This window comes from Tenrec ecaudatus, chromosome 7 (assembly GCF_050624435.1).
Source record: "Tenrec ecaudatus isolate mTenEca1 chromosome 7, mTenEca1.hap1, whole genome shotgun sequence".
Classification (NCBI taxonomy): domain Eukaryota; kingdom Metazoa; phylum Chordata; class Mammalia; order Afrosoricida; family Tenrecidae; genus Tenrec; species Tenrec ecaudatus.
In genome coordinates this window covers 135,450,385-135,476,374 of record NC_134536.1, presented here as the reverse complement: position 1 = coordinate 135,476,374, position 25,990 = coordinate 135,450,385, and the positions used below count along the sequence as shown (strand labels likewise).

At 48.1% G+C, this 25,990-nt stretch overlaps 1 protein-coding gene and 1 pseudogene across 2 annotated transcripts in view; one reads left to right on the top strand and one right to left on the bottom strand.

Moving 5' to 3' along the window:
- Positions 1 to 744: 744 nt before the first annotated feature.
- On the bottom strand, positions 745 to 1,441 carry LOC142452964 (chromobox protein homolog 1 pseudogene; annotated as a pseudogene).
- Positions 1,442 to 4,169: 2,728 nt separating this feature from the next.
- The window catches only part of TBC1D22B (TBC1 domain family member 22B), an 83,583-nt gene continuing 61,762 nt past the window's right edge, over positions 4,170 to 25,990 (top strand). For both annotated transcript variants that reach the window (XM_075555179.1, XM_075555180.1), the window contains exon 1: positions 4,170 to 4,360. In XM_075555179.1, the coding sequence (XP_075411294.1) occupies positions 4,305 to 4,360 (56 nt within the window). In that variant the 5' untranslated portion in view covers positions 4,170 to 4,304. The remainder of the gene's footprint in view (positions 4,361 to 25,990) is intronic.

Genomic DNA, 25,990 nt, shown 5'->3' with positions numbered 1-25,990 from the left:
TTATCTAGCACTTACTGGAACAGAAAAGGTCTTCTCGTCCATTTTGAGAACGAGCACCCTGGGCAGAACAATCTGTGTGTACAGACTTTCCGATGAAAAGTGTCCCCTCCCCACTCAGTCTGCATTCCGACAGTGTGGCTTTGGTCACATACCGGTCAAGCCCTTTGTAGGGGCGGCAGTAAGCTCAGGCAGGGAACACCTTGGTTTCTAGGTCCCAGCACTTTCAACAAGTTTTGGGCCTCATTTATGTTGCCAATGACTTTTAAAAAACTTTTAAAGGGTATACATTCTGGACATAGAACCAAATCAGTAGATGGTTTGTTCTTTCTATTGTTTCACCATTTCCCCCAATGAGGTCCCAACTTGTAACAAAATTGATCCTACCCATCTCCCTCTTCCCCACCCACCCTCCCAGCTCCAAATAATACACCAGTAATAGCCAAAAATTACACACATGCTACGCTGTAAAAATGTAGAGTTAACACTATTGGGAAGAAGGCTGTGGGTTGTGGAGATGCTCTTTGAAGATCTGCTCTTTGAAGATTTCTTTGCTCCCCACACATACCCACTCTGCAAGCATTGTCCTTCATAGAAGGCCCTTTGCATTTCTCAGCAAAGTGCAGAATGGGCTGCCTTGAAACACTATCTGCCTCCCTGCACGGGGATGGGTGTGCCACCACCACAGCACGGGGCAGCGGGAAAGCACGCGGCTGCTTGCTGCAGGGCACAGAAACTACACTGGCGCTTCAAAGGACATTTTCTCAAGCGCCTTCTATGGTGTCAAGACAAGTAGAGCTCCTCCCCTCCCCTCTTTAAACCCACAGTCACGTGAGTTAGTTCTTGTCATCTTTCTTGTTGTCATCCTCTGAGGGGTAGGAATGCCACGTCAGCCTTTCCTCATAGAAGGATATGACAGCCTGTGGACACTTGACATTGGCTTCCTTGGCGGGGACTAGGTCGGCTTCTTCCATTTCATCAGGAACATGAGTTCTCCACTGGAGTCTGTAGCTCCAATAATCCGCTCTGGCTCCAAACCCCGGGCAAAGCCTCGTGGCTTTTCTGACTCTTCTTTCTTCTTTGGTTTACTCTCCTCTCCCTTATCTTCCGAGTCAGAGTCAGCTTTGCGCTTGCCTCCCTCTGATTTATCTGTCTCATGAGCAGTTTTCTGTGACTGCAGAAACTCAGCGATAAGGTCGGGAGTTTCTCTTCGGGCTCCCATGTGTTGTCTTCATCTGAGAAGCCCTTCCACTTTAGAAGGTATTCTACTTTGTCCTTTACTACTCGGCGGTCGAGAACTTTTCCCACCACATATTCCTCTTCCTCTTCTTCTAGCACCTCTTCCACTTTCTTCTTGTTTTGTTTCTTCCCCATAGTGCCCGCCAGCTTTCTGGTGTGTGGGTGACGCTGCTCAGAGCAGCGCCCAGGAGCTGGAGGGGAATCGGTGCCGCACTCCAGGCCAGCCGGGGGAGTGGCACCCACAAAAGCAACGAGCCAAGTGGCCTCCAGTAAGCCACTCACTGAAGCGACTTACCACAGGCCCTGGCCAACAGCCCTCCCCTCAGCGGAACAAAAGAGGCTCTCCCATTAGGAGGTTTTGAGCTGAGGAGTGAGCTGATCTGGCTTGGATTCTCAGAAGATCTCTCTGGGTGCTTTGAAGAGGGTAAACTGGAAGCAGAAACAATGGAGAGTCCAAGTAAAGATGTGTTTGGTTCAGATTAGAGGGGCCGTGGTGGTGGTGTTGGTGAAAAAAGGGTCCAATGATTCTCAACTTTTCTACCCAAGATAGCATTTGATGTGACCAGGAGACTGGGGTGGATTTGCATTCAAACCTGGCTTGGGCAGAAGAAAAAGCCTAGAAACAATAGCGTTTCCCTGGGTCCCACAGGGTTGACAGCATCCCCTAGGAATCAGTGCTATTTAACATTTCTGAAGTGATTCAGCCAAAGGAATACTTGGAGACCTGTCTAGGTACACAAATGACACTCGGCTTTCCACACAGTGAAATGTCAAGTCTTTAGGGAGCATCTCCTGGGACATTTGAGAACCAGGTGAGTAGGCCATGAAGTGACATGGGCAAGGGCAAGGCATCTCGCATAACCAATGCCGACTCCTAGTGACCTGAAAGGGCAGGGTAGAATTTCCAAAATCGTAACTCTTTATGAGAGTACGAAGTCCCATCTTTCTGCCAAGGAGCAGCTAGCTGGTGGTTTTGAACTGCTGACCTGTGGCTCACAGCCCAACACGTACATAACCACTATGTCACCAGGGCTCCTGAGGCAGCTCACACAGGGAAGGGCAATTCTGATGACCAACCTTTAAGAGGATGAACTCTGACCTGCCAGTTACTACCCAAGAAAGGAAGCTGAAGTCGCAGTAGATCACTCCTTTAAGATAATAGCTCTTTGAAAGTCCAAAAGGCCAGCAAAAGCTCTGGATGGCCAGCCTAAAGAGAAAACATCAGCTTCAACAAAACACGCACGGCAGGACTTGGTGTGTCCTGCTGGCCCCTGTATGCTCAGAAACACAGGAGACCTTGAGAGAGCTGAATGCTGAAATGATGCAAAAGGATAGAGTGCCTTTTGTTTGGTGGATTAAAAGCCCAGAGAGGTTACTAGCTGAGAGAAGATAAGATGAACGTCTCTAGAAACGGAGATTTGGAGAGGGTCAGAGTAGCCTTTTCATAGCCCCAAACCAAACGCACTGTGATCAAGTTCATTCTGACTTGATCAGCCCTATGTAGGGTTTCGGAGCAGACCTCTCATCACTGTGACGGAGAGTGTAGGCTTCGACTGCAGACCCTGAGGTTAGCGGTCCCACACTTCCTTCTCCTTGGCCTTTTCATGGAATCCCTTGAACATGGGGGTGATGTAGAAAGAGGCATACGGCTTATAAGAAGATCTGTGTTCAGACGGGGTCCCGTAGTGGTAGGGGGTGCTGTAGCAGTAAAAACGGGTGGGAGAGGGACGTCCCACTCACCACAATAGTCTCTGGTTCTCTAGAGGGACAGAGCATCCTTGTTGGGGCAAAAGCTACTGTAGACTAGCTCTCATTCCCACCCTCTGGAAATCACCACGGTACACAACTGCAGAAACTTGAAATGAACCCACATCAACCAGACACTTAAAGGATTTAAAATGCTAATATTGTCACATTCTGAGTCAACAGTAGATTGGAAGTCAATTTAAGGTCAAATGATTTATTCGATGAATACAGGCACTGGTGGGGAGAGGGGATACATACTCAGTGCTCTGTGCCATGAAGATCTGTTATATTTGAGCCAGAAATAATACTTGGTCTTCTGAACCGAGAAGCCCTGGTGGCACAATGGTTAAGCGCTTGAGCCGGAAGGTTGGTGGCTGGGACCCACCAGCTGCTCCTCAGAGCAATGTGGCAATCTGCTTCCAGGAAGAGGTCGTCTTGGAAACGCCGTGGGGCAGTTCCACTCCGTCCTGTGCACGGCCTGTCAGCATCTGCATTCTCGTCGTCAGGTAGTGTGCTGGACGAATGTTAACAGGGAGTCGATTATTTGAATTTCACCCTCAATGGCAAGGCCTTTGAGATGGTTCAACGACCTGAGGTCGCGGAGGCTCTGACGAACCCCGATTGTTCCTCCCACGTTGAACGGTTAGCGACTCTGGGCTATTGAATCCGGATCGACCCTCTTTCACAGATAAAAAAGTGGGGCCCCAACCCAAAGAGGAAGTGGGTAGGTAGGTAAGAAGCGGAGTGTGGTTGGGCTGAAAGATGTTGACAACGGGCCTCCATCAACACACAGGACGATTAGAGATTTCAGTACACAAATACATCGCCAAGCTTTCTCTTTCCAAAACATAGTAGATTCAAGAGCCCAAGAGGCATCCTTCCTCCCAAAAAAAGGAAGCGGCACCCATTCTTCCAGCCCACAAGGCCCTATCTTCACCTGCTTCTTCCCCTGGCGGGTGGCGGTGGGTGTAGGGCGTGGGGGTGGGGGCGTAGGAACTTTCGGCCCCGCCTCCCTGCTCGTCCAAGCTCCGCCTTCCCGATCCACCTGGGTGCCCGGCCCCTGACGTCACAGCACGGCTTCGGCGGCCGGCAGGATCCCGGCTTCTGATTGGCCCGTCCCTGCTGGGCCTGCACAGCCCACCAATGGGAGCGGGGCTGGGTGGGGGGTTGCCCACTTCCAAGATGGCGCCTCCAGGAGCTGCGAGCGGGTGACCAGCGGGCGGGGAAGCGGCCTGGGCTGGCCCTCCGGTTGCGGGGTCCGGGGGCGTCTCACCGGGTCCCCCGCTCTGGCCCGCCGGCGACGCCTTCCCCGGGCCAGAGCAATGGCCTCCGAGAACAGCAAGCAGTTCTGGAAGAGGAGCGCCAAGCTGCCGGGGAGGTGAGCGCAGGACGCGGGCAGGGAGAGAGGGCTGGACCAAACCCCGCCAGATCCTAAGGTCTCAGTCCCGCGAGCATGGATTCCGGGGGTCTGGTTTGGGAATTCGGCGGGGGGATCGGAGACCGCCCGGTGGCGGCAGGGCAGCTGGAAGGCAGAGGAGCAAGGCAGTGAGATTTGGGGGGCAGCTTGTGTGGGGGCAGCCCCGGATCTGGGGGCGGAGGTCTCCGGAAGGGCTGCCGTCCAGAGGCCGGGCGTGAGGGCAGTGGAGTGGTGTGAGTAGCCAGAGTCGGTCCCGGGTTCTGAGGGTCGCTTTCCACTTTCGTCAGAACTCCCTCTTGGGGGGTCTCCACCAAGCACAGGTGGTTGCTTGCACGAGGAAAGCCCCCTCCTTGCACCCTTACTTCGACAGTGCGGATTTTTCTCCTGAGCCCGTCAAAGGTTCTGTTGTGACCCTCCCTGCGGGGGCGACGGGAAATTTCTCCAACCAGACCTTACTTTCTTTTCGGGTGGCCCATTCCCCATTAGAAATTATTACAAGGTGACCCCAGACTCGGGGCTGATTCTTTCGGCATTTCTCAAGGATTCCACCAACCCTCCTGCCCGCTTCCACCCCTGCGTTGTAATGTTAATCTTGTACAAATGGGCCAAGTTCAGCCAATTTCGGCGGTCCAGTTGGAGAGCAGATGGAAGCAGCTTTTTCCTTTGGGGTTGAAAGGTTTCTTAGCAATTGTCCATCCCTCGCTTTGTTGTTAGCTGCCAGCCTCCATCTGTTTGCGGCAGAGTTCTGAAGGGTGCAAGGAGGGCTGTGTGTCGTGGTGCCTCTAGGAGTTCGTTCAACCAGCCACAGCCGGCTTGGTGGGGAAATTCACCTTTGCTTCTCCCTCTCCTAGTGGATTCAGCCACTCCCCTTTGAGATAATCCTGGGAATTTAAGACTTTTGAGCAGGAGTTCATTGAGGCTGAATGGTGGTCGCATAGAAGAATTATTTTAAGACTCTCTTAGACTTTCAGAGACTAATAGTGTGGGAACCAGCTTTTAGGTATAGAACCTTAAAACAATCCAAAGGAATCTAAAGATAGTTTCAGATGAAAATACTGTGGAATTAGTGCTAATGCTAAAGATGTTGGATGTTTTTAGATTAGCACCATTTCCTGCTAACCGATTGATTCCATTTCCTTCCTGCCCTATAGTGAGCTCTCTAGCTCCCCTCTGCCTCTGACATTCTCTGGGGTTTTCCATAGTGAGATCATTTCATTACCTTTTTAAAAAAAATCATTTTATTGGGGGCTGATACAACGCTTGTTACAAACCAATTGTATCTGACATATTCGTACATATATTCCATCGTTCTTTTTTAGACATGTACTTTCCATTGAGCCCTTGGAGTCAGCTCCCACCCCCATTTCATTACTTTTTAAATCCAAAGATAACCATCAGAATGGATGAGGAACCAGGTAAATCAGAAAGAAATACAGGAGACGGGGGCTATGGAACGGCTCCTCGATTCTCTTTCATTTTCCCTGTTGGTCTCTAGGAACAGGCAACTTTCCGAAAGCACCACTTGTGAGGTAGAAGAGGGGCCTTTCTTTGGTTTCTTCAAGCTTCTGGCTTCCCTTTTCGTTTTTGAAGAGGAAGAGAGAGGCCTAGAGGAAAGAATATTTGGCTGCAGAAAGACCTGGGCTGTTGGGTCTAAAGAGCCCCAGTGGTGCTGTGGAGTGAGAGTGAGCACTGTTTGATCCCCCGCACACCCCCCACCCCCCCAGAGAATTGTGAGACTGCTGTCGGATCCTGTAAAGATTTACAGTCTGGGAAACCCTGTGGGGTAACTGACCCTATTGGAATTGACTCGGTAGCAGTGAGTCTTGTTTGGGCTTTCTTAGTTACCTTTGTGATCAAGGACAAATCCTTTACTTAATCTCACTAGGACTCAGCTTGCGAATCTATGAGATGAGACTACAAATACCTTGCTGTAAAACTAAATGGAATATTCCGTAAATAAGATGAGTGGTTTATCTAGCACCTTCTGGCTGCTCAAGAAATACTCATTATTAGTAGTAGAGCAAGTAGACATTTAAAAGGCGGCTGCTCTCAGGCCCTTAACCCTTGCCTCCATTGTTGATTCACTAAGGCGTTAAATGTTGCCACAATTCACAATAGATTTTGCTACCTTCCATGTTGACGGGAAACGTTCAGCACCCTGATTTTTAGCAGGGAAGAGACGGGGAAGAGGTGATGGGGTTCTGGTTATGGGAGAAAAATAGGCTCCTGTAGAAAGAAAGAAACTTTGGCTAATGGAAAAGGTTTGGATGTTTTCTCAAGAATAGAGCTTTTGCACTTGTGCTTTTTGGCCTGGGTGAAAAACTTGCTCCGAGGTGGGAAACAAAAATGATGGTGTAGTGCATTGGTCCTCAACCCATGGGTCACGACCCCTTTGGGGGTCGAATGATCCTTTCACAGGAGTCGCCTAAGACCATCGGAAAACACATATTTCCGATGGTCTTAGGAGCCGAGACACCACTCCTCTATTTGTCTCCGGTGGGTCCGCCCACACGCAGATATGCCCACCTGCAAGTAGCCAGCGTGAAGACTGTTACCCATGCTACACCATGCTTCAAGACAGCATTTCATTTATTGTCATTAGAAATATATATTTCACAATATAGAATGGCATATTGTTTTTGTGATGAATCACTAGACTTTAATGATGTTCAATTTGTAACAATTAAAATACATCTGCATGTCAGATATTTATATAACAATTCACAACAGTAGCAAAATGACCATTACAAAGTCCCAATGTAAAGACTGTAGTGGTTGGGGGTCACCACACAGAGGAAGTGTATTAAGGGTCGCGGCCTGAGGAAGGCTGAGAACCCCTGGAGTAGGGTGTCCATCGGAACTGGATGTGAAACTTGTTTCCTCTTTGCATACTGAAAGGAGGCAAGTCAGCATCAGCAAGTTGCTTTCTGTCTCCTTCCCCCGACCCAAAGTCCTTAATGCTCACAGTTAGGATTTCATTGGAGGAAAGTCACCAAAGTGCTAAATGAATTAAGCACCCAAACCAACCTCCCCCAGCCGCTCCCAGTTTTATTGAGCTATAAGTTGCATTCCATAGACTTGACCCTTCTAAAGGTTATAATCGGATGTTTTTCACTTGTGCACAGACTTGCACAGCCATCGCTGTGAATTTTAGATGGTAACCTTTTCTTCACCTCAGAAATAAGGCAGGCCCCATTCACTTCGCCTGCCAGCCAGAGGCAGCCACTAAACTACTTTGTATTTTGATAGATTTGCCAAATCTGGCATGTCATAGAAGTAGGGTTATGTGGCCTGTAGCAACCTGACCGGCTTCTTTTGTTGAGCATACTGGTTTTAAGACTCATCCTGGGTGTAGGGTGAGTCGGTAAATCTCTTCTTTTTATCTTAAATAGTAATCCCTAGTATGCCCAAAGGGTCTTCCAAATGTTTGTGGAAAAGTCGCATTCTCTATTAATTCCATTTTCCCATGAATTTTTTATCATTTTATTAGGGGTTCATACAGCTCTTATCGCAATCAATACATACATCAATTGTGTCAAGCACATTTGTACATATGTTGCCATGATTGTTCTCAAAACACCTGCTTTCTACTTGAGCCCTTGGTGTCAGCTCCTCACTTTTTCCCCTCCCCGCTCTTCCCTCCCCCCTGAACCCTTGATAATTTATAAATTATTATTTTGCCATGTCTTACACCATCCGACATCTCCCTCACCCATTTCTTCGCTGTCCGTCCCCCAGGGAGGAGGTTATATGTAGATTCTTGTAATCTGTTCCCCCTTTCTCCCTCATCTTCCCTCCACCCTCCCGATATCGCCACTCGCATCACTGGTCCTGAGGGGGTCATCTGTCCTGGATTCCCTGTGTTTCCAGTTCCTATTTGTGCCAGTGTACATCCTCCGGTCCAGCTGGATATGTAAGGTAGAATTGGGATCATGATTGTGGGGGGGCGGGGGGAAGCATTCAAGAACTAGAGGAAAATTGTATATTTCATCATTGCTACACTGCACCCTGACTGGCTCGTCATCTCCCCGCAGCCCTTCTGCAAGGGGATGTCCAGTTTACCACAGATGGGCCCTGGGTTCCCACTCCACACTCCCCCTCATTCACAATGCTATGATTTTTTTTTTTTTAATTTTTGGTCTTTGATGCCTGATACTTGATCCCTTTTACACTTCGTGATCACACAGGCTGGTGTGCTTCTTCCATGTGGGCTGTGTTGCTTCTAAGTTACATGGCCCCTTGTTTCTCTTCCAGCCTATAGGACCCCCGATTCAATATCTCTTGACAGCTGGGCACCATCAGCTTGCTTCATCGAATTTGCCTATGTGCCCGCTTTGTCTTCAGCATTCATGTCGGAGTAGGCTGGTGTGCTTCTTCCATGTGGGCTTTGTTATTTCTTAGCTAGATGGCCGCTTGTTTAACTTCAAGCCTTTAAGACCCCTGATGCTATATCATTTGATAGCTGGGCATCATCAGCTCTGTTCACCACTTTTGCTTATGCACACATTTGTCCTCAGCAATCAAGTCAGGTCGGGCAGGTGTGCTTCTTCCATGTGGGTTTGTTGTCTCTTAGCTGGACGGCTGCTTGTTTATCTTCAGGTCTTTAAGACTGCAGGCGCTGTATCTTTTGGCAGGCGGGCACCATTCCCATGAACTTTTTGATACCATCTTGAATACACCACCTTCATTGATGGACCTTTCAGTTGCTTGCACAGTCTGGCTAGTGTGCATAATGCTGCTGGGACCACGGGTGTGCAGGTTTTTGTGTGGACATCTGTTCTCTGTTCTTTTGATCATATGTCTTGAGAGTGATATTGCCAGGTGAGGTGCGTGGGATTAGATATCCTTTTCCATTTTCTCACTCACAACTAGTCTTGATGCCTTGGAAGATGGGGGGGCAGGCCCTCCCATTGTGGTCTAGAACGCAGGCAGTCACTTGTACACTTGCATTCCTGACGCCACTGCTGGCAGGGGCCAGTGTTGGGACCAACCCAAGCGTCCCTCAGCAGATGAATGAATAAACAAACGAAGGTAGTTATAAACAATGGAGAGTATTCTGCCACCAAGAGAAAGTAAATCCGGACACAAGCTGGGACCTGAATGAACCCTGAAAAGCTGCTAAGTGAAATAAACCCGATCCCAAACAGCACGGATGGTGTGATTCCACTTACCAGCCATAGCTCGGATAGACAAATGCTCGCATAGACAAAGGTTCTTAGTGGTTCCCAGAGGCTGTAGAAAGGGAGGGAGGAAGGGGCCATGATGATTTAAACAGCTCCGTTTCTACTACTTACATAACAATTTCTATTTGAAGTGAAAACTTTTGGAAATAGTGGTGATGGTTTTACCACACGGCGATGTAAGTATTACCACTGAGATATATACTTAAAAGTTAGGAGGGCCAATTTTAAAAATAGGTTTCTTTTCTACCACAATAACAATTACTATTATTTTGAAAAGAATGGCAGCTTTAAAGTCTGACTGCCTGGGTTCCAATCCCAGCATCAGTGCTTTGTAGATATGTGACTTTCGGCAAGCCAGCTACTTACCCTCCTTGTGCCTTGGTCTCCTCATCCGAAACATGGGGACAGAGCATCTACCTTATAAGGCTGTTATGAGGAATAAATGCAGCAATGCATAAAAAGTACTTAGGAGCGCCAAAAAAGGCAAACTCACGACCACTGAGTCGATGCCAACTCTTAGCCGTCCTTTAGGAAAGGGCAGTACTGCCCTTGGAGACGAACTCTCTACGGGAATACAAAGCCTCATCTTTTTCCAACTCCACTTTCTCTGAGTGGCTGCGGGTTTCGAACTGCTGACCTTGAGGTTAGCAGCCCAGGTTGTAACCCACTGCACCACATAATAGTTCCAAATGTTATCTCCCTAACACATACCCTTGCTCTAGTTTGTTTCTGAAACTAGAATTGGAAGAAAAAGTGTTTTTTTGATTAATGGAGTGTCTCAAGCTCTCTGTGAACCCTGAGTTTAAAAAAAAAACAAAACCACTAACCATTTTAATTCGGCAGAGGATTTATGGAGACACAAAGAAGCGTAATGCTAGGCAGCTGTGGCTCTCAGGAATCTTTTAAAATATATATATTATTATTGGGAGTTAATACATATATCATTCCATAGTTCAATCACATCAATTGCTACCACAATCGGTTTCTAAACATTCTTTATCTTCTGGACTCCTTGATGTTGTCCCCCACCCCACCCCCACTGTACTCCCAGAAACCCTTATTTTACTTGCGGTCCCTATAGGTCCATCCATCCTGAGTTGCATTTTACTGAGAAACAGAACAGCGTGTCACACAGCTTCAAGAGTGTAGCCTCCGGTGACATCTGAGATACCCCGCAACATGAGCAAACAAAACAACAATACAGGAAGTGTTGAAAAGGAGACCAGGCCCAGCTTGCTTCGGGGGGGGGGGGGGGATCAGCTGACAAACGTTAACCGTTCAAGTCAGATATTTCCTTTGATCTTCTGTCCGCATCTCTCCAGTCCCCTCTGTTTAGTACCCCTTACCCCCATCCCGCAATCGTGGACAGAGGGAGCTCGCTGGAGGCTTAGTCCCTGTGTCGCCCCAGGGAATCTTCAGTGATGAAGAATCACTCTCGTTTTGAGCAGCGACCCTCAAACTTTAGCTCCCCTAGCTCACCCAGGCTGTTGATGAAGAAGTTGCCGGGCCCACTGTCCGTGTTTCAGAGTCAGTCAGGTGACTGGCTAAGGAGGTGAGTTTCTAACCAATTCCCCAATTCCTGTTGCTCTGGGCCTGCACGTTGCCACCCACTCAGAAAAGAGCTCAGAATCCGGTGGAAAGAACCCTGGGTCCTGGTGCTGGGGGCTTTTGCCATTCGTGTCTTGAGCAGCTTAGGCATCTCCACTAAGCTGTCTAATTGGTATCTCAAGACTTGCTCTGCCCAGAGAGAACTAGCCCGTGGTTTCCACATCTGTTCAGCGCTGCAGAGCCCCTTCTCAGTTCCAGGGTTTGCCAGACTCTTCCTGTTCTCTCACGGCCACACCCAGGTCAGCAGCAGCAAGGCCTGCTGCCTTTTCAAACGATCTCACCCATCTCAGCAGGTTTCACCCCTTCCCTTTCAACTCAACCCGACCCACCAAATCCATCGTCTTGGAGTCCATTCTGAGTCCTAGCACCCCGATGGTGCTGAGGAGAACTGCCCCACTGGCTTCCACGGCTGAAGTCTGGAAGCAGCCTGCCACCACTCACAGCCAAGTGCTTAACCACTGTGCTACCAGGCCCCCCCCCCCCCCCCGGATCAAACCAGATCCTCTCTTGCCTTGGCGACTGCTAGATCCTCCTGATTGGCCTTCCTGTTTCTCTCCTTGCCCCTCACATTTGCAGTGAAAGGAAAATCCGAATTCCCACAGGCCCGTCACGGTGGGAAAGAAAGAGCTTTGCTCTTTACCCCGAGAGCCGTGGGGCGCCGTGGAAAGCTGGTGGTGGAGTGTGACGCCATCAGAGAAACTCACGATAAAACTCTTCTCCTGGCCGCATGGAGCAATGTTCTCAATGAAGGTGGGGCATAGGTTCATGGGACAGATGGACTCTGGGTTGTACTGGATGTTTAACTTCCTTGGCTCTGCCTACTCAATGCCAGGACCGCCCACGAGCACACCCGCACACACATCTCCAAACGCTCCAGCCCCCACCCTCTGCCCCCACTGGGGATCAGAGTAAGTGTCGGAGGCGAGTTTGGAAACTACAGCAGTCAGGAGGGGCAGAGGAGATGATGTCGTGGACTAAGGCAGTGGCAGTGGCAGTGGAAATGTGAGTAGTGGTCAAGTTTAAGGGCAACCAAACCCAAACCTAACTTACTGCCGACCCATAGTGACCCTATTGCCCTTTCTATGCTTTATGGGAATAGAATGTCCCGTCTCTCTCCCAAGGAGCAGCTGGTGGTTTTGAACTGCTCACCTTGTGGTTTTCAGACGTACAAGTAACCTCTGTGCCACCAGGGCTCCCTTAAGGGGAGCAGCCCTTGGTAAATGCTCAGGTTTAGTGAAGAAGGGGGTTCTAAGGATGTGCATCTTCAGAGAAAAAGGCCAGCTTAAATACTTCGGGCTCAGTTTCCTTCTCTATGAAGGGAGAGCTTTGGGTCTGTGGTCCCTCAGGCCTTTAGCACTTCCGGGGTTCAGTGTTGCCTTCAATTTACCAGCCCCATCAAACTCATGTCGGTGGATCTTCTACCAGGCATTGCTGATAAACGGGGTGTCAGTTTTTGGTTAGGGACTCTCCAATGTTGTACCTTAAATATTAGCTTTGGAAAGAGGCAAATTGCTGCCCGGGCCAAACATGGGTGTCAGCCTGCTATAATTCAAGACTACGGCCATTGCAGATCAGGAAACTGAGGCTCAGAGAGAGAATGACTTATGCCAAATCATTCATGCCCCTAAGTATATGTAGGCCTCAGTGAGAAATAAAGAGATATGCTTTCCCCTCCCTCCCCCTCCTCCCGCTCTCTGTGCAGACTAGCTGCTGAGATGGCCGTCTCGGAGGTGAGCACGCTACCTAAAATGTGTCTGGCTCCTTTATTTCACTCGCTCTTCTGTCTTCCATGACTTCGCGACGGTCTCTATCTGTTATAACCGCACAGTTGCTCTTATGGACCCCGTGGGTGTCAGAGGCTGGTCTCCGCTAGCACTGCAGGTCCTGTGGAGCCTGGCCCTTCCTTGAACCTCTGCTAAGATGAAGCACCCTCTGCCCCACCGTCCCAGCCAGGCCCAGGGAGTGGACACTCATGGAGGAGAAAGAGAGGGGAGGCAAACTGGCTCTGACTCGGGCGCCTTCCCCCCATTCTCATTTCCAACCCTGCTGGGAAGGGCTGCTCCCTCTTTTTAAGTAAGAATGTTCGTTGCTCATGTCAGGAAGAGCCCGTCAACATTAAGCAAAGTAGATACAAAGGTTTAGTCACTTGGATTACATAGGGGGCGTTTAGATTTTTAAGGAAAGTGGGCTCTGTCATTTGGTCATCGTTCATAGCGCTCATGAATCTGACGGCTGGACGCCGTGTGATGGGCTGCCTGCCCGGTCAGATCATGACCCTGTAGTCTTGGTGCACAGCTCTTGTGTGAGTCGAGTCAGTGACTAGAAGATACGAAGTTACCATTACAACCGCATATCCCCAGGTCTGGAAGGCTTCCATTGACCTTGGTTGTGAACCTCAGTCGGTTGCCAGCAGGTTTGGCTGCAGATTGGATAGTTCTGTTCTCATGTTTTCTTGGGCTCCTTGGTCAGCACTAAGCAAACACCTGTCGGTTGTCCCTCCCGAGGTTTTGGCACTGTTCCAGTGCGGTACACAAAACAGCCCTGCCCATCCCGTCGGCCCTGTGCTTTTCTAGACAGCCACGGCGGGGAGGCTGCCGGAGCGGTTGCTCCCGGTTGTCCCAGGGACAGCACATCCCGAGCATTCCGTTTCTTGAGCGTCCGAGTTGCCGTGTGTCTGCCTGTAGGTGTTGGGTCCGGCAGGCCAAGGGGAAAGCACTCTGCTGCTAGGTGGAAGGTCAGCAGTTGGAGCCCACCAGCCGCTCGTGGCAGAAAGATGAGGCTTCCGTAAAGCTTGAGGCTGGGCACCCCGTGGGGCTGTTTCGGCCTTCCCGTAGGGAACTGACTCTCCTGAAATGGCACTGGGTAGGGGAGGGCCGTGTGGGCTGAGGTTGGCTTCAGGAAAAGCCATCTTCATTCAGCGAGGAGTGAGTGCTGCTGGCGTGTGGTGCTCTAGACCTGGCCCGGCTAGTGCTTTCCGGAAGAGGAACGTCTAGCTGGCACCGGGGGTCCCCTTGGGTGAGGATGTTGTGTCTTGTTTTTGCCTTCAGCGTATGCGCGTTTCTTTTGTAACCTACAGACCTTAAAAGTGAAGGGGAGCAAGTGCACACTGTTGAGTGAGAGAAGCAGGATGTGGATGGATACGTGTAAAGTTCGAACACATTTAAAACAGTACCGCATGTTGTTTGTGGATCCGTGAACATCGGATGGGAAGAATTCATACCAACTTCAGGATCACGATGGTCTCTTGCGGAGGGAGGATATGATTTGTGTAGGTTGAAAAAGGATATGATTATTTATAGGTTGAAAAATAATCTGCACCTTGGTTAGTGATCCATACATAGGACATGCAACAACAGGACTGGGGGTGGGAGGAGTGCCAGACACAATGCAACATGTGTGTGCCGGGTTCTAATTCCCTAGTGTCCTGTTTCTTAAACGGGGTGGTGGGCACCTACCTGGGTTGGTCTGTCTTATCCTGTGATCCCAACTCTATCTTTAAATTAGTGCCCTGAACAAAAGTCATTTAGGCCCTGGTTATATTTGGGGATCAGAGAAGTTGGGGGTTAGTGAATGCCGGGAGTAAGGTCAGGAAAAGTCCCACGTGGAGTGTGGAAGTTGAAGAGAATGTTCCCGAATGGATATGATTTTGAGAAGCGCTATAGAAAAGCCTTCCATGTAGGGAGAAGGGGGCGATGAGGTACTAGGAAGGGCATATTGGAGGCCAGTGAGGAGTCCGGTTGAGCTTGGCTCGGGGGTGGGTGGGGGAGCAGGAAGGTGCAGGCTCTCGGAGGAGTGCCAGGGAATGGAGTGTGGTGAGCAGGGGGCTCTTGCAGCCCGTCTGCATTCAGTCTCTATGGCCCTCTCCCTTTTTGATGTTGCTGCTGGCCTGTTTCCAAGTGCAGCAGACTGATTTATTACATAGTGTTCCAGGTACAGATACATTGTGCTTTATATCAAGGATATGTTAGCAAATTAAATTTGGGCTTTGATATCGCCGCTGCTCGAGTCCATTATTTATCCTGGCCTCTCTGGCTGCCCCAGCCCACGGGACTGATACCTGTGTAATGGAGTCTATCAGGATTTTAAGAGCCCTCTCTTGGATGGTGATGGATGGGCTCTGGCTCTTAAGCCTGCACAATTAGGTTAGCTTTTTCCTGCCTGGATTATTAGTGGGTAGAGATAATAATTTTAAAAAAGGGTCTCGGCTTTCTGCTCCTCCTCGTGCGACAGACAGCCGCCTCTCCCGTTCCCGTGCAGTCCCAGCCGCAGCCCCGAGGCACGATGGTGAAGGTTGGAGTGAACGGATTCGGCTGCATTGGGCGTCTGGTCACCAGGGCTTCTTTCACTTCTGGCAAAGTGGAGATTGTTGCCATCAATGACCCCTTCATTGATCTGAACTACATGGTCTGCATGTTCCAGTATGAGTCCACCAGTGGCAAGCTCAATGGCACCGTCAAGGCTGAGGATGGGAAGGTTATCGTCAATGGGAAGGCCGTCTCCATCTTCCAGGAGTGAGATCCCGCCAACATCAAGTGGGGCGAGGCCGGTGCCGAGTATGTCGTGGAGTCCACTGGTGTCTTCACCACCATGGAGAAGGCCGGGGCTCACTTGAAGGGCGGTGCCAAAAGGGTAATCATCTCTGCCCCTTCTGCCGATGCCCCATGTTTGTGATGGGCGTGAACCACGAGAAGTACAACAACTCCCTCAAGATTGTCAGCAATGCCTCCTGCACCACCAACTGCTAGCCCCCTGGCCAAAGTCATCCAGGACAATTCTGGCATCGTGGAAGGACTCATGACCACAGCCCACGCCATCACTGCCACCCAGAAGACCGTGGACGGCCCCTCTGGGAAACTCTGGCCTGATGGCCGTGGGGCTGCCCAGAACATCATCCCCGCATCTACTGGCGCTGCCAAGACTGTAGGCAGGTTATCCCAGAGCTGAATGGGAAACTGACTGACGTGGCCTTTCGTGTCCCCACCCCCAATGTGCCCGTCGTGGGTCTCACCTGCTGTCTGGAGAAAGCTGCCAAGTACAGTGACATCAAGAAGGCGGTGAAGTAGGCGGCTGATGGTCCCCTAAAGGGCATCCTGGGCTGCACTGAGGACCAGGTTGTCTCCTGTGACTTCAACAGTGACCCCCAGTCTTCCACCTTGGATGCTGCGGCTGTCATTGCCCTCAACCACCACTCTGTCATGCTCATTTCCTGGTATGACGATGGATTTGGCTATAGCAACAGGGTGGTGGACCTCATGGTCCACATGGCCTCCAAGGAATCAGAGCCCCCCTGGACCAGCAGCCCCAGCAACAGCACTAGAGGAAGAGAGGCTCTCGGTTGCTGGGGAGTCTTTGCCCCCAATTCAATCCCTTAACATACTGAGAATATAACATCCAGACCCCCTGAAGGCGGGAGGGGCTTAGAGAGCCTGACCTAGTCATGCACTATCAATAAAGTACACTGTACCCAGAAAAAAAAACGGTCTATGGGGCCCTCTCATTTTTCTGTTCAAGTCATCCAATCAGCCTGTGGAGAGCTTCCTACAGGAAGCTATAAAGAGGGGGTGGGGACTTAGAAAGCTGAAGTGTACCCATCTTAGAATATTTACAGACACTGAATATATGCCAACAACCCATTTGTTTTAGTTGTTTATCAATTCATAGATTTAAAAAAAACTTTTGTTTTTTAAATCGTTTTATTGGGAGCTCATACAACTCTTTATCACAACCCATCCATCCATCCATTGTGTCATGCACATTTGTACATTTGTTGCCCTCATCATTCTCAAAACATTTTCTTTCTACTTGAGCCTTTGGTATCAGCTCCTCATTTTTTCCCCTCCCTTCCCGCCCCACCCTCCCTCACAAACCCTTGATAATTTATAAATTATTATTATTTTGTCATGTCTTACACTGTCCGACATCTCCCTTCACCCACTCTTCTGTTGTCCGTCCCCCAGGGAGGAGGTTACATGTAGATCCTTGTAATCAGTTCCCCCTTCCCACCCATCTTCCCTCCACCTTCCTGATATCGCCACTCTCACCACTGGGCCTGAGGGGTTCATCTGTCCTGGATTCCCTGTGTTTCCAGTTCCTATCTGTACCAGTGTACATCCTCTGGTCTAGCTGGATTTGTAAGGTAGAATTGTAATTATGATAGTGGGGTGGGGGACGGAGGAAGCATTTAGGAAACAGAGGAAAGTTGTATGTTTGTTTCATCATTGCTACACTGCGCCCTGACTAGTTCGTCTCCTCCCCGCGACCCTTCTGTAAGGGGATGTCCAGTTGCCTACAGATGGACTTTGGGTCTCCACTCCGCATTCCCCTCATTCAGTGATCACACAGGCTGGTGTGCTTCTTCCATGTGGGCTTTGTTGCTTCTCAGCTAGATGACCACTTGTTTACCTTCAAGCCTTTAAGACCCCAGATGCTATATCTTTTGATAGCCTGGCATCATCAGCTTTCTTCACCACATTTGCTTATGCACATGCTTTGTCTTCAGCAATCCTGTCGGGAAGGTGAGCTTCATGGGATGCCAGTTTATTAGAACAAAGTATTCTTGCATTGAAGGAGTACTTGAGTGGAGACCCAATGTCCATCTGCTTCCTTAATACTAAATCTATAAATATATGCACATAGATCTATTTCTCCATCATATATAAATATATTTACATATGTACATGCCTTTATTTAGACCTCTATAAATGCCCTTTGCCTCCTAGCTCTTTTCTCTATTTCCTTTTACTTTCCTCTTGTCCCACTATTATGCTCAGCTTTCATTTGGCCTTCAGTAATTCCTCTCGGTTATATTGCCCTTAATCAAAGCCCTATCAGGCCTCTTATACCCTCTTGTCACTGATTTTGGATCACTTGTTCCCTTGTTCTTGGGTTTGTTAACACCACTTCCTTTCCCCCACCTCTCCCTCTCCCAAGTAAGGGTTGGTCCCCTTGTTTTCTCCTCCAGATTCTTTATCCCACCTAGCTTATCTAGATAGACCTGCAGAGATAATAATATGCACAAAAAACAATACGGAGCAAAACAAAAGAAAACAAAACGTCAACAACAACAAAAACCAATGACAAAAAAGAAAAGCCTGTAAATAGTTCATGGTCTGTTTGTTGACCGTTAGGAGTGTTTTCCAGTCAAGTCTGATGGGGTGCCACTCCTTGGCCCCAAAGTCTATTTTTGGTATTCCCTGGGGACTTCCTTGTTCTGCTCCTCTTGCTGTCCTATTGCACGCCCTTAGAGTTTTGCCTCGGTGTGGTGGGGTCAGATCAGGCACAGTTCCCACACTGCATCTCCAGTGTTCCCCTGTAGGGCTGTGGGTCAGTGCATTGGCTGCTCTGAGCAGGGGTATCGTCCTCAAGGCTTGGTGGGCCAGGATGTGCTCCACTCTCTCTTCTTCTCCCTTCATTTGCCCCCATGTGCTCTGATTGGACATGTCCCTCTCCCTGAACTGTAGCTTCAGTGCTGTCCTCTGAAGTAAATTCTTCTGCGGGGGGGAGGGGCACTTGTCCACGTAGTTGGATTTGGGGCCGGCCCCTCAGACCTCTACTGGTTCACTGCTTCATGCCGTATGTTGAATTCACATCTTGGAGCACTGGGTTGAAGTCTGATCCCTCTTTCCCTGTGGAGAGATAAACAATACCCTCCCCTTGGGTGGGTTAGTGTCCTGTTTCCGTGCTACCCATTTCTAAAAAATAAAAACCTTTTTATTGTGAGTTTTATAAAGGCTTACAGAACAGGCCATGCTTTACATTGCACAATTCATGCACATTTTGGTTCACCCCCTTCATTGCAGTATTCTGAATGTCCCTAACCTATCCCATGCCCTTGTGCTTCCTTTTACCATTCCTCCCCGTCCCTAGCCCTCTGTGCCTTGTTCATGGGTAAAGACTGCCCCTTTGAACTTCACTGGTTGATGATTCGAACACAGGAGTGAGTTCAGTTCCAGACCTGAAGGGTAACTAAGGGTCAGAGTCTTGGGGGCCCCACCAGACTGCATCTACTGACCAGTAAGCCTGACCTCTTTTATTATTTTGCTCCACATTTTCCCCTCCCTCTGTCCAGGTCCTTCAGTGTGATCCTTTTCAGAGCACTTAGTAGTGAGAACTGACACCCTCTAGCCCTTCTGGTCTCAGGGTTGTGGAGACTGGTGTCTGCGTGGTCCAATAGACCATATGTCTTTTGATTTTCCTCTTTCTTCTGGACGTGAAAAGACCCATAACTGTACCTTTAATAGCTGCTCCCTGAAGACCCCAGTCTCTCCTCACTAAGGTTGACTGTAGAACACTGTCTCTGTGAACCACGTCATGCAGGTTGACCCGGTGTACTCTGCCCAGCCCACACCATTTGTTTTCACTTGTGATGCATTCATATGTTGTCTAAACCATGTTTTTCCTCTCTCAACCAAACTTTCCCTTTACCTTGTGACCACCCTAATTTTTGTCTCCTTTCTCTTTGCTTAGGAAACCCATGAAATCATAAAAAAACCCAACACATTGTTTGCTTTCTAGAATTGATATTTTTGTTGTAGTATATAATGGTTTAGGGAGTAGGAATTCTTACAGCTAAAAAGGAGCCTCATCCCAAACTAGAGATTGTACATGAGAAGATTCCACCTGAAATCGTATTTGAAATTCATCTGAAAATACTGTTTTTCCCAGCAGGCCTACCTTACAGCCGCTGCAGCCCTGGTGCCAGCCTACCACAATAAAGTGAGTTGTGTGAAGTCTTTGGTTTCCCGGCGCACATAAAAGTTATGTTGACACTCTACTGTTAGCCTATTAAATGTGCACTAACATTATGAAAAAGCTTGAAACACTGGGAAAGTCACCAAAATGTGATACGGCGATGTGACGTGAACACCTGCTGTTGGAAGAATGGTGGCAGTAGGCTTGCTTAATGCAGGGCTGGCCACAAACCCATAATTTGCAGATGCTTAGCATCTGCTGAGCACAATAAAACGAAGTGTGCACGCACATTTTAGTTGAAAAGATTTTAAGATCACATTTATCCAGTACTTTGTAAATGCATGCCTTTGTAGCTATTTAGTCGGGATTAAATTATAAAAATGAGAGAGAAGAAAGCCAACAGTTCTTGAACACTTAACACGTGAGCATTATTAGACTGTCCACCACACGTCCACTGGTTCAAACCCACCAGCCACTCCGAAGGAGAAAGGTGAGGCTGTCAGTTTCCATAAAGATGGATATCCTTCTACAGGGCTGCTGTGAGTCAGAATCCACTGGACCGCAGTCGGTTTGGTTTTAGTGTGGGTTTTAGCATGTGTCAGGTAGCATTCTGCTTCCATTCCGACCTCACTACCTGTTTGAGTCTTGCCTGTTGCCAGAAATTGGGCTAAAGGGGGTTTTACACGATTCAATTTCAATCTCCCAACCTTCTTCGAAATACCGGAGTCACTGCCACCGAGTCAACTTTGACTCATCGAGACCCTATAGGGCAGGGTAGAGCTGCCCCCTGTGGGTTTCAGAGACTGTAACTCTTTATGGGAGTGGAGAGCCTCATCTTTCTCCCACAGAGCTGCTGGTGGTTTCAAACTGCTGACCTTATGGTGAGCAGCCCAGTGCACAACCCATTACACCATCAGGGCTCCCCCAGCCTTCTTAAGCCTGCTTAATTAATTTTTCAAAGGAGATTCATGTACTTGATGCTGAATCAGAAAGGTACAAAAAGGTTTGTAGTGAATGCTAAGTTCCTCCGCACTGCCCTCCAGCCATCCGTTCCTTACACACCGCTACTGTTGGGTCTTGTGTACTCTTTCAGAGATGCTCTGTGAATATACAGACCTGATCACGTGTTCAAATGTGCATGCATTTAAAGCTTTTTTTCTTTTAATGATGGCTTTTTATAGATACAGTTCCGCGCCTTTTTCAATTACTGTCTTTGGAGTGCCTTACATGTCAGTGATGTAGAACGGCTACAGATGTCTTTAATCTGTCTCCCGTTGATAATAATCCTTTGTCATTTAATAACGAAACATAGCCTATTAATATTTATCGAAATGACTGACATTTTTGGTCTTGATTCTAGTTTTAATATTTTGTTTGATAAAAAGCTTTCTGGATATGGACTGTGTTTGCCCTTTTTTTTGGTGGAGGATATGCTTGCATATGGTTTGGTAATTTGGGAAGTTTATAATTTTATTCTAGTGATTTTATTTATTTTTTTAATTTTTTGTGTGTGTGATTTTATTTTTAAGTACAACTTTATACCTTATTTTGTCAAAAATATTTATTGGCTCCGTACCAGGAGTAATGATAAGCTTAGTAGTTTAGTGTTCTGTCACTTCCTCTCCCTGCTTGCTTTCAGCTGATTCTATTGTTTTTCTTAATTTTACTTTATATCTTTAAATAATCTTATTCCTTTATTACTTAAACTGTGAACTTTCAATATCTTTTGACTTTAAAAAAACATTTTATTAGGGGCTCATACAACTCTTATCACAATCCATACATCAATTGTATAAAAAACATCTGTACATTCTTTGCCCTAATAATTTTCAAAGCATTTGCTCTCCACTTAAGCTCTTTGCATCAGGTCCTTTTTTTTATCCCCTCCCTCCCCGCTCCCCCTCCCTCATGAGCCCTTGATAATTGATAGATTATTATTTTGTCATATCTTGCCCTATCCAGCGTCTCCCTTCACCCACTCTTCTGTTGTCCGTCCCCCAGGGGGGAGGTCACATGTAGATCCTTGTAATCAGTTCCCTCTTTCCAACTCACTCTCCCTCCACCCTCCCAGTATCGCCCCTCACACCCCTGGTCCTGAAGGTATCATCCACCCTGGATTCCCTGTGCCTCTAGCTTCTATCTGTACCAGTGTACAACCTCTGCTCTATCCAGACTTGCGAGGTAGAATTTGGATCATGATAGTTGTGGGGGAGGAAGCATCGGGGGAAAGCTGTATTCTTCATCGGTGCTACATCGCACCCTGACTGACTCATCTCCCCTAGCCCCCTTTGTGAGGGGATCTCCAGTGGCCGACAAATGGGCTTTGGGTCTCCACTCTGCACTTCCCCCTTCATTCACTATGGTAAGATTTTTTTTTTTATGATGATGCCTGATACCTGATCCCTTTGGCACTCTTGTCAGTAAGAAATAAGGAAGTCAGTGCCTTATTTGCCCACTTTCCCCTTCTCGTTTCAGTTATGTTATTTTTACATTCTTTTCTACCACCAGATAGCACCAAAGGTTTGAGACTAAGATTAAATCAGCCAGGTGCTCTTCACCACTCCTTGTGGTTTCTTCAGGAAGGAGCTATGGAAACCCTGCCCCCTGAGGCCTGCCATGTTAGAAAAAAAAAAAAGTTTTTCTGCTGCCTGTACACTTGAATAGTTTGACTTGATACCCGTTGTGTTGGGCTTGCTCTTTACTAGTATCGTTGTTATGAAATACTCACTGCAGAGAAGTACATGAAGCAAATGTGGACAGTGACCCTGACGGAGGAAACGTAAGGCGCACTGGGCCACCCCCACGGGAGTCGACTTCCCAACCCTCTGGCAGGCCGTGCGCTGTTCCCAGTCATCCCGTCCTCCTCTCCAGAGTTGACCACTGCCTGGTTTTCCTCAGACCGTCACTCCCCTGTGTGCATCCCGAAACAATACAAACTGTTCTCCCGTTTTGAAGTGTATATGAATAAGATCCCACTGTAACTGTTCCTTCATGCTTGACCTCTCTCCTTGACATGACCTTGCAAGGTTCCTGCCTGTTCCCACCTGCAGGCCTTGCTCAGTTACTGACGTTGCTGTGCAGCATTCTATTTTTATTTTTCTGTATTTTCTTTCTTTCTTTTTTTTCCTTCCTGCAGTGTATTATTTATTTACTTATTTATGTGTTGTTTTTTTTTTTTACATTTTATTAGGGGTTCATACAACTCTATCACAATCCATACATATACATACATCAATTGTATAAAGCACATCTGTACATTCTTTGCCTTCATCATTTTCAAAGCATTTGCTCTCCACTTAAGCCCTTTGCATCAGGTCCTCTTTTTTATCCCCTCCCTCCCCGCTCTCCCTCCCTCATGAGCCCTTGATAATTTATAGATTATTATTTTGTCATATCTTGTCCTATCCCTGGATTCCCTGTGCCTCCAGCTTCCATATGCACCAGCGTACAACCTCTGCCCCATCCAGTCCTGCAAGGTAGAATTCAGATCATGGTAGTTGGGGGGAGGAAGCATCCAGGATCTGGGGGAAAGCTGTGTTCTTCATCGGTACTACATCGCATTCTGACTGACCCATCTCCTCTCCTAAACCCCTCTATGAGGGGATCTCCAGCGGCCGACAAATGGGCCTTGGGTCTCCACTCTGCACTTCCCCCTTCATTCCCTATGGTATATATATATATATATATATATATATATATATATATATATATATATATATATATATATATATATTCTTTTTTTTTTTTGCATGATGCCTTTATACCTGGTCCCTTTGGCACCTCGTGATCGCACAGGCTGGTGTGCTTCTTCCATGTGGGCTTTGTTGCTTCTGAGCTAGATGGCCGCTTGTTCACCTTCAAGCCTTTAAGACCCCAGACACTATCTCTTTCGATAGCCGGGCACCATCCGCTTTCTTCGCCACATTGCCCTACAGCATTCTATTGTCTGAGCAATTCATCTTCTATCCACCGTGCATGGGTTCTTTGTAGTGTGGGCTGCAGGGCAGTGACTTCTTTAATCTGGCACTTCCAGCTAAAGTCTCTAACTCCCACTAAAGGACCTTTTCCCATGTGGGTCTGGAAAGGTGGGGAAACTACCGATAGGAAGTTGCAAGCAGGATTCCCGGAATGCTATCCTGCTGTGTATAAAATGAGCCCTCTGAGAAGCAAGAGGAGGACTCACTGCCAGCAAGAGCCAAGAGTGGAGCACCTGCGTTGGCCCGGAGATTCCCGTGCAGTGACCCTCCTGGATCCAGAAGATAGCTATGGCATCAGAGGAGCAGCAGGATCAGGAGCCCCAATGATGAACCGAATGGTGGACTTCCCAACCCCCGGAGCAAGAAAAGCAGTGTGGTGGGGGGCACGGGGCTGGCTTGTGGAGCGGAGCACCTCTGGGCACTGAACTGGGGAAGCTGGGCTTGCTGGCCCACAGCCGTGGAGCTGAGTGCCTCCAGGCTGAGGCTCACTGGGGTAGGGAGCCTCTGGGCACTTAAATTAGGGAGCTGGGTTTGTTGCCCCCTGGAGCCGGAGCTGAGTTTGTTGCCCCCTGGAGCCGGAGCTGAAGGCCTTCTTGGTGAGACTCACAGCTGAATAGTAGGCCCCTTTGGACATTTATTAGCAGACCTGAAAGAACTTTGTGACAAGTCCTGATAAGCAACTGTATCCTGAGCATTTCTCATTTGGATTATAACCTGTCAACTTCCTTTAATCACAGATTCTGCCTGTGAGTTCTATGTAGCTATTGCAGTGGATATTAGAACCTGGATCTAAAGTAGAGACTGCACTTAAAACAGCCAAGGGCTGACAGGAACCATAAGACCATGAGTACCTTTATAAATGGTTTCTGATACACATATGTACATATTTCTCTTCAAAAATATATACCTATGAGTGAAAAGATTGGCTCTAGGGTATGCATATGAGGGGGTACCAAAAAAAAAAAAACAACAACAGAAAAAATCTCCACTGAGCAGAGCTTTCGTAGTACATACACATTTTCCCCTGCTAGGTAAGCATCAAGCAACTTGCTCTGAGTTAGTACAGCCAGTGGCATCACCTGGGAAAGTTCTCTCTGGTCACAGTGAATTTTACCATACAAGTAATTTCACTCAAACCTCATTTTTTGTGATGACCAATTTAAGAGAGCAGAATGTGGCTGTGAATTTTGTTTCCTGCTTGGGAAAAATGCCCCCAAAATTGTTGTGATGTTGAACATAGCTTACAAGGACAGCGACATGGGGGGAAACTCAAGTGTAGGAGAGGGTTTCTCATTTCAAAAAAGGTGAAATGTCAATTGATAACAAACCTCGTTCTGGAAGTCTGTCAACTTCCCAAATGGATGAAAATGTGAACTCCTTTGGAGTTCAGACCAACAGGTCAGAGTGTTAATCACACTGCTATTTGGAGACTCTGAAAAGGTTGCGTAACAGTGCTGCAAGAGACCTGATCTGTGGCAGACGGGGCACTGGTTTTGCCACCAGGACAATGCACCTGCTCACGCAGCCATCTCAGTGCACCAGTTTTTGGCAAAACACAGCATGCCTCTCTTGCCCCGTGGTCCTTACTCACCCGACCTTGCTCTGTGGGACTTCTTTTTGTTTCCAAAAATGAAGAAGGACATGAAAGGACAGGGATTTGCTGATGTAGAGGAGGTGAAGAAAAAAAAATGAGGGAAGTACTATCAGTCAACCAAACAGATGAGTTTGAAAAATGTTTCCAAGAGTGTAATCGTAGATTTGACAACTGTATTGAATGTAATGGAGAGAGTACTTTGAAGGTGATAAGGTGGTTTTGTAAAAAAAAAAAAATTCATTAACTTAGAGATGGGGTGGAGGAGATAACGGGTTTTGGGGGGTTGTGGGAAACAAAGATTTCTCCCAAGTTGTCTCCCCCAAATGTATGCCGAACTTAGCTGCTTGCTACACGTGGCGAATGGCTATACACTTGGAGGCAAGCAGAAGGAGGTCAGGGGTTATTCTCCCTAAGGGTTATCAGCCATCCAGAGCAAGCAGTCACCACTGTTTATCCCACAACAAGTAGGACCTTCTGATAAGGACAGCAGTTTCCTTGTAAGAGAACCGCAGAGAGGTCAAGCCCACTCATGGGCGGC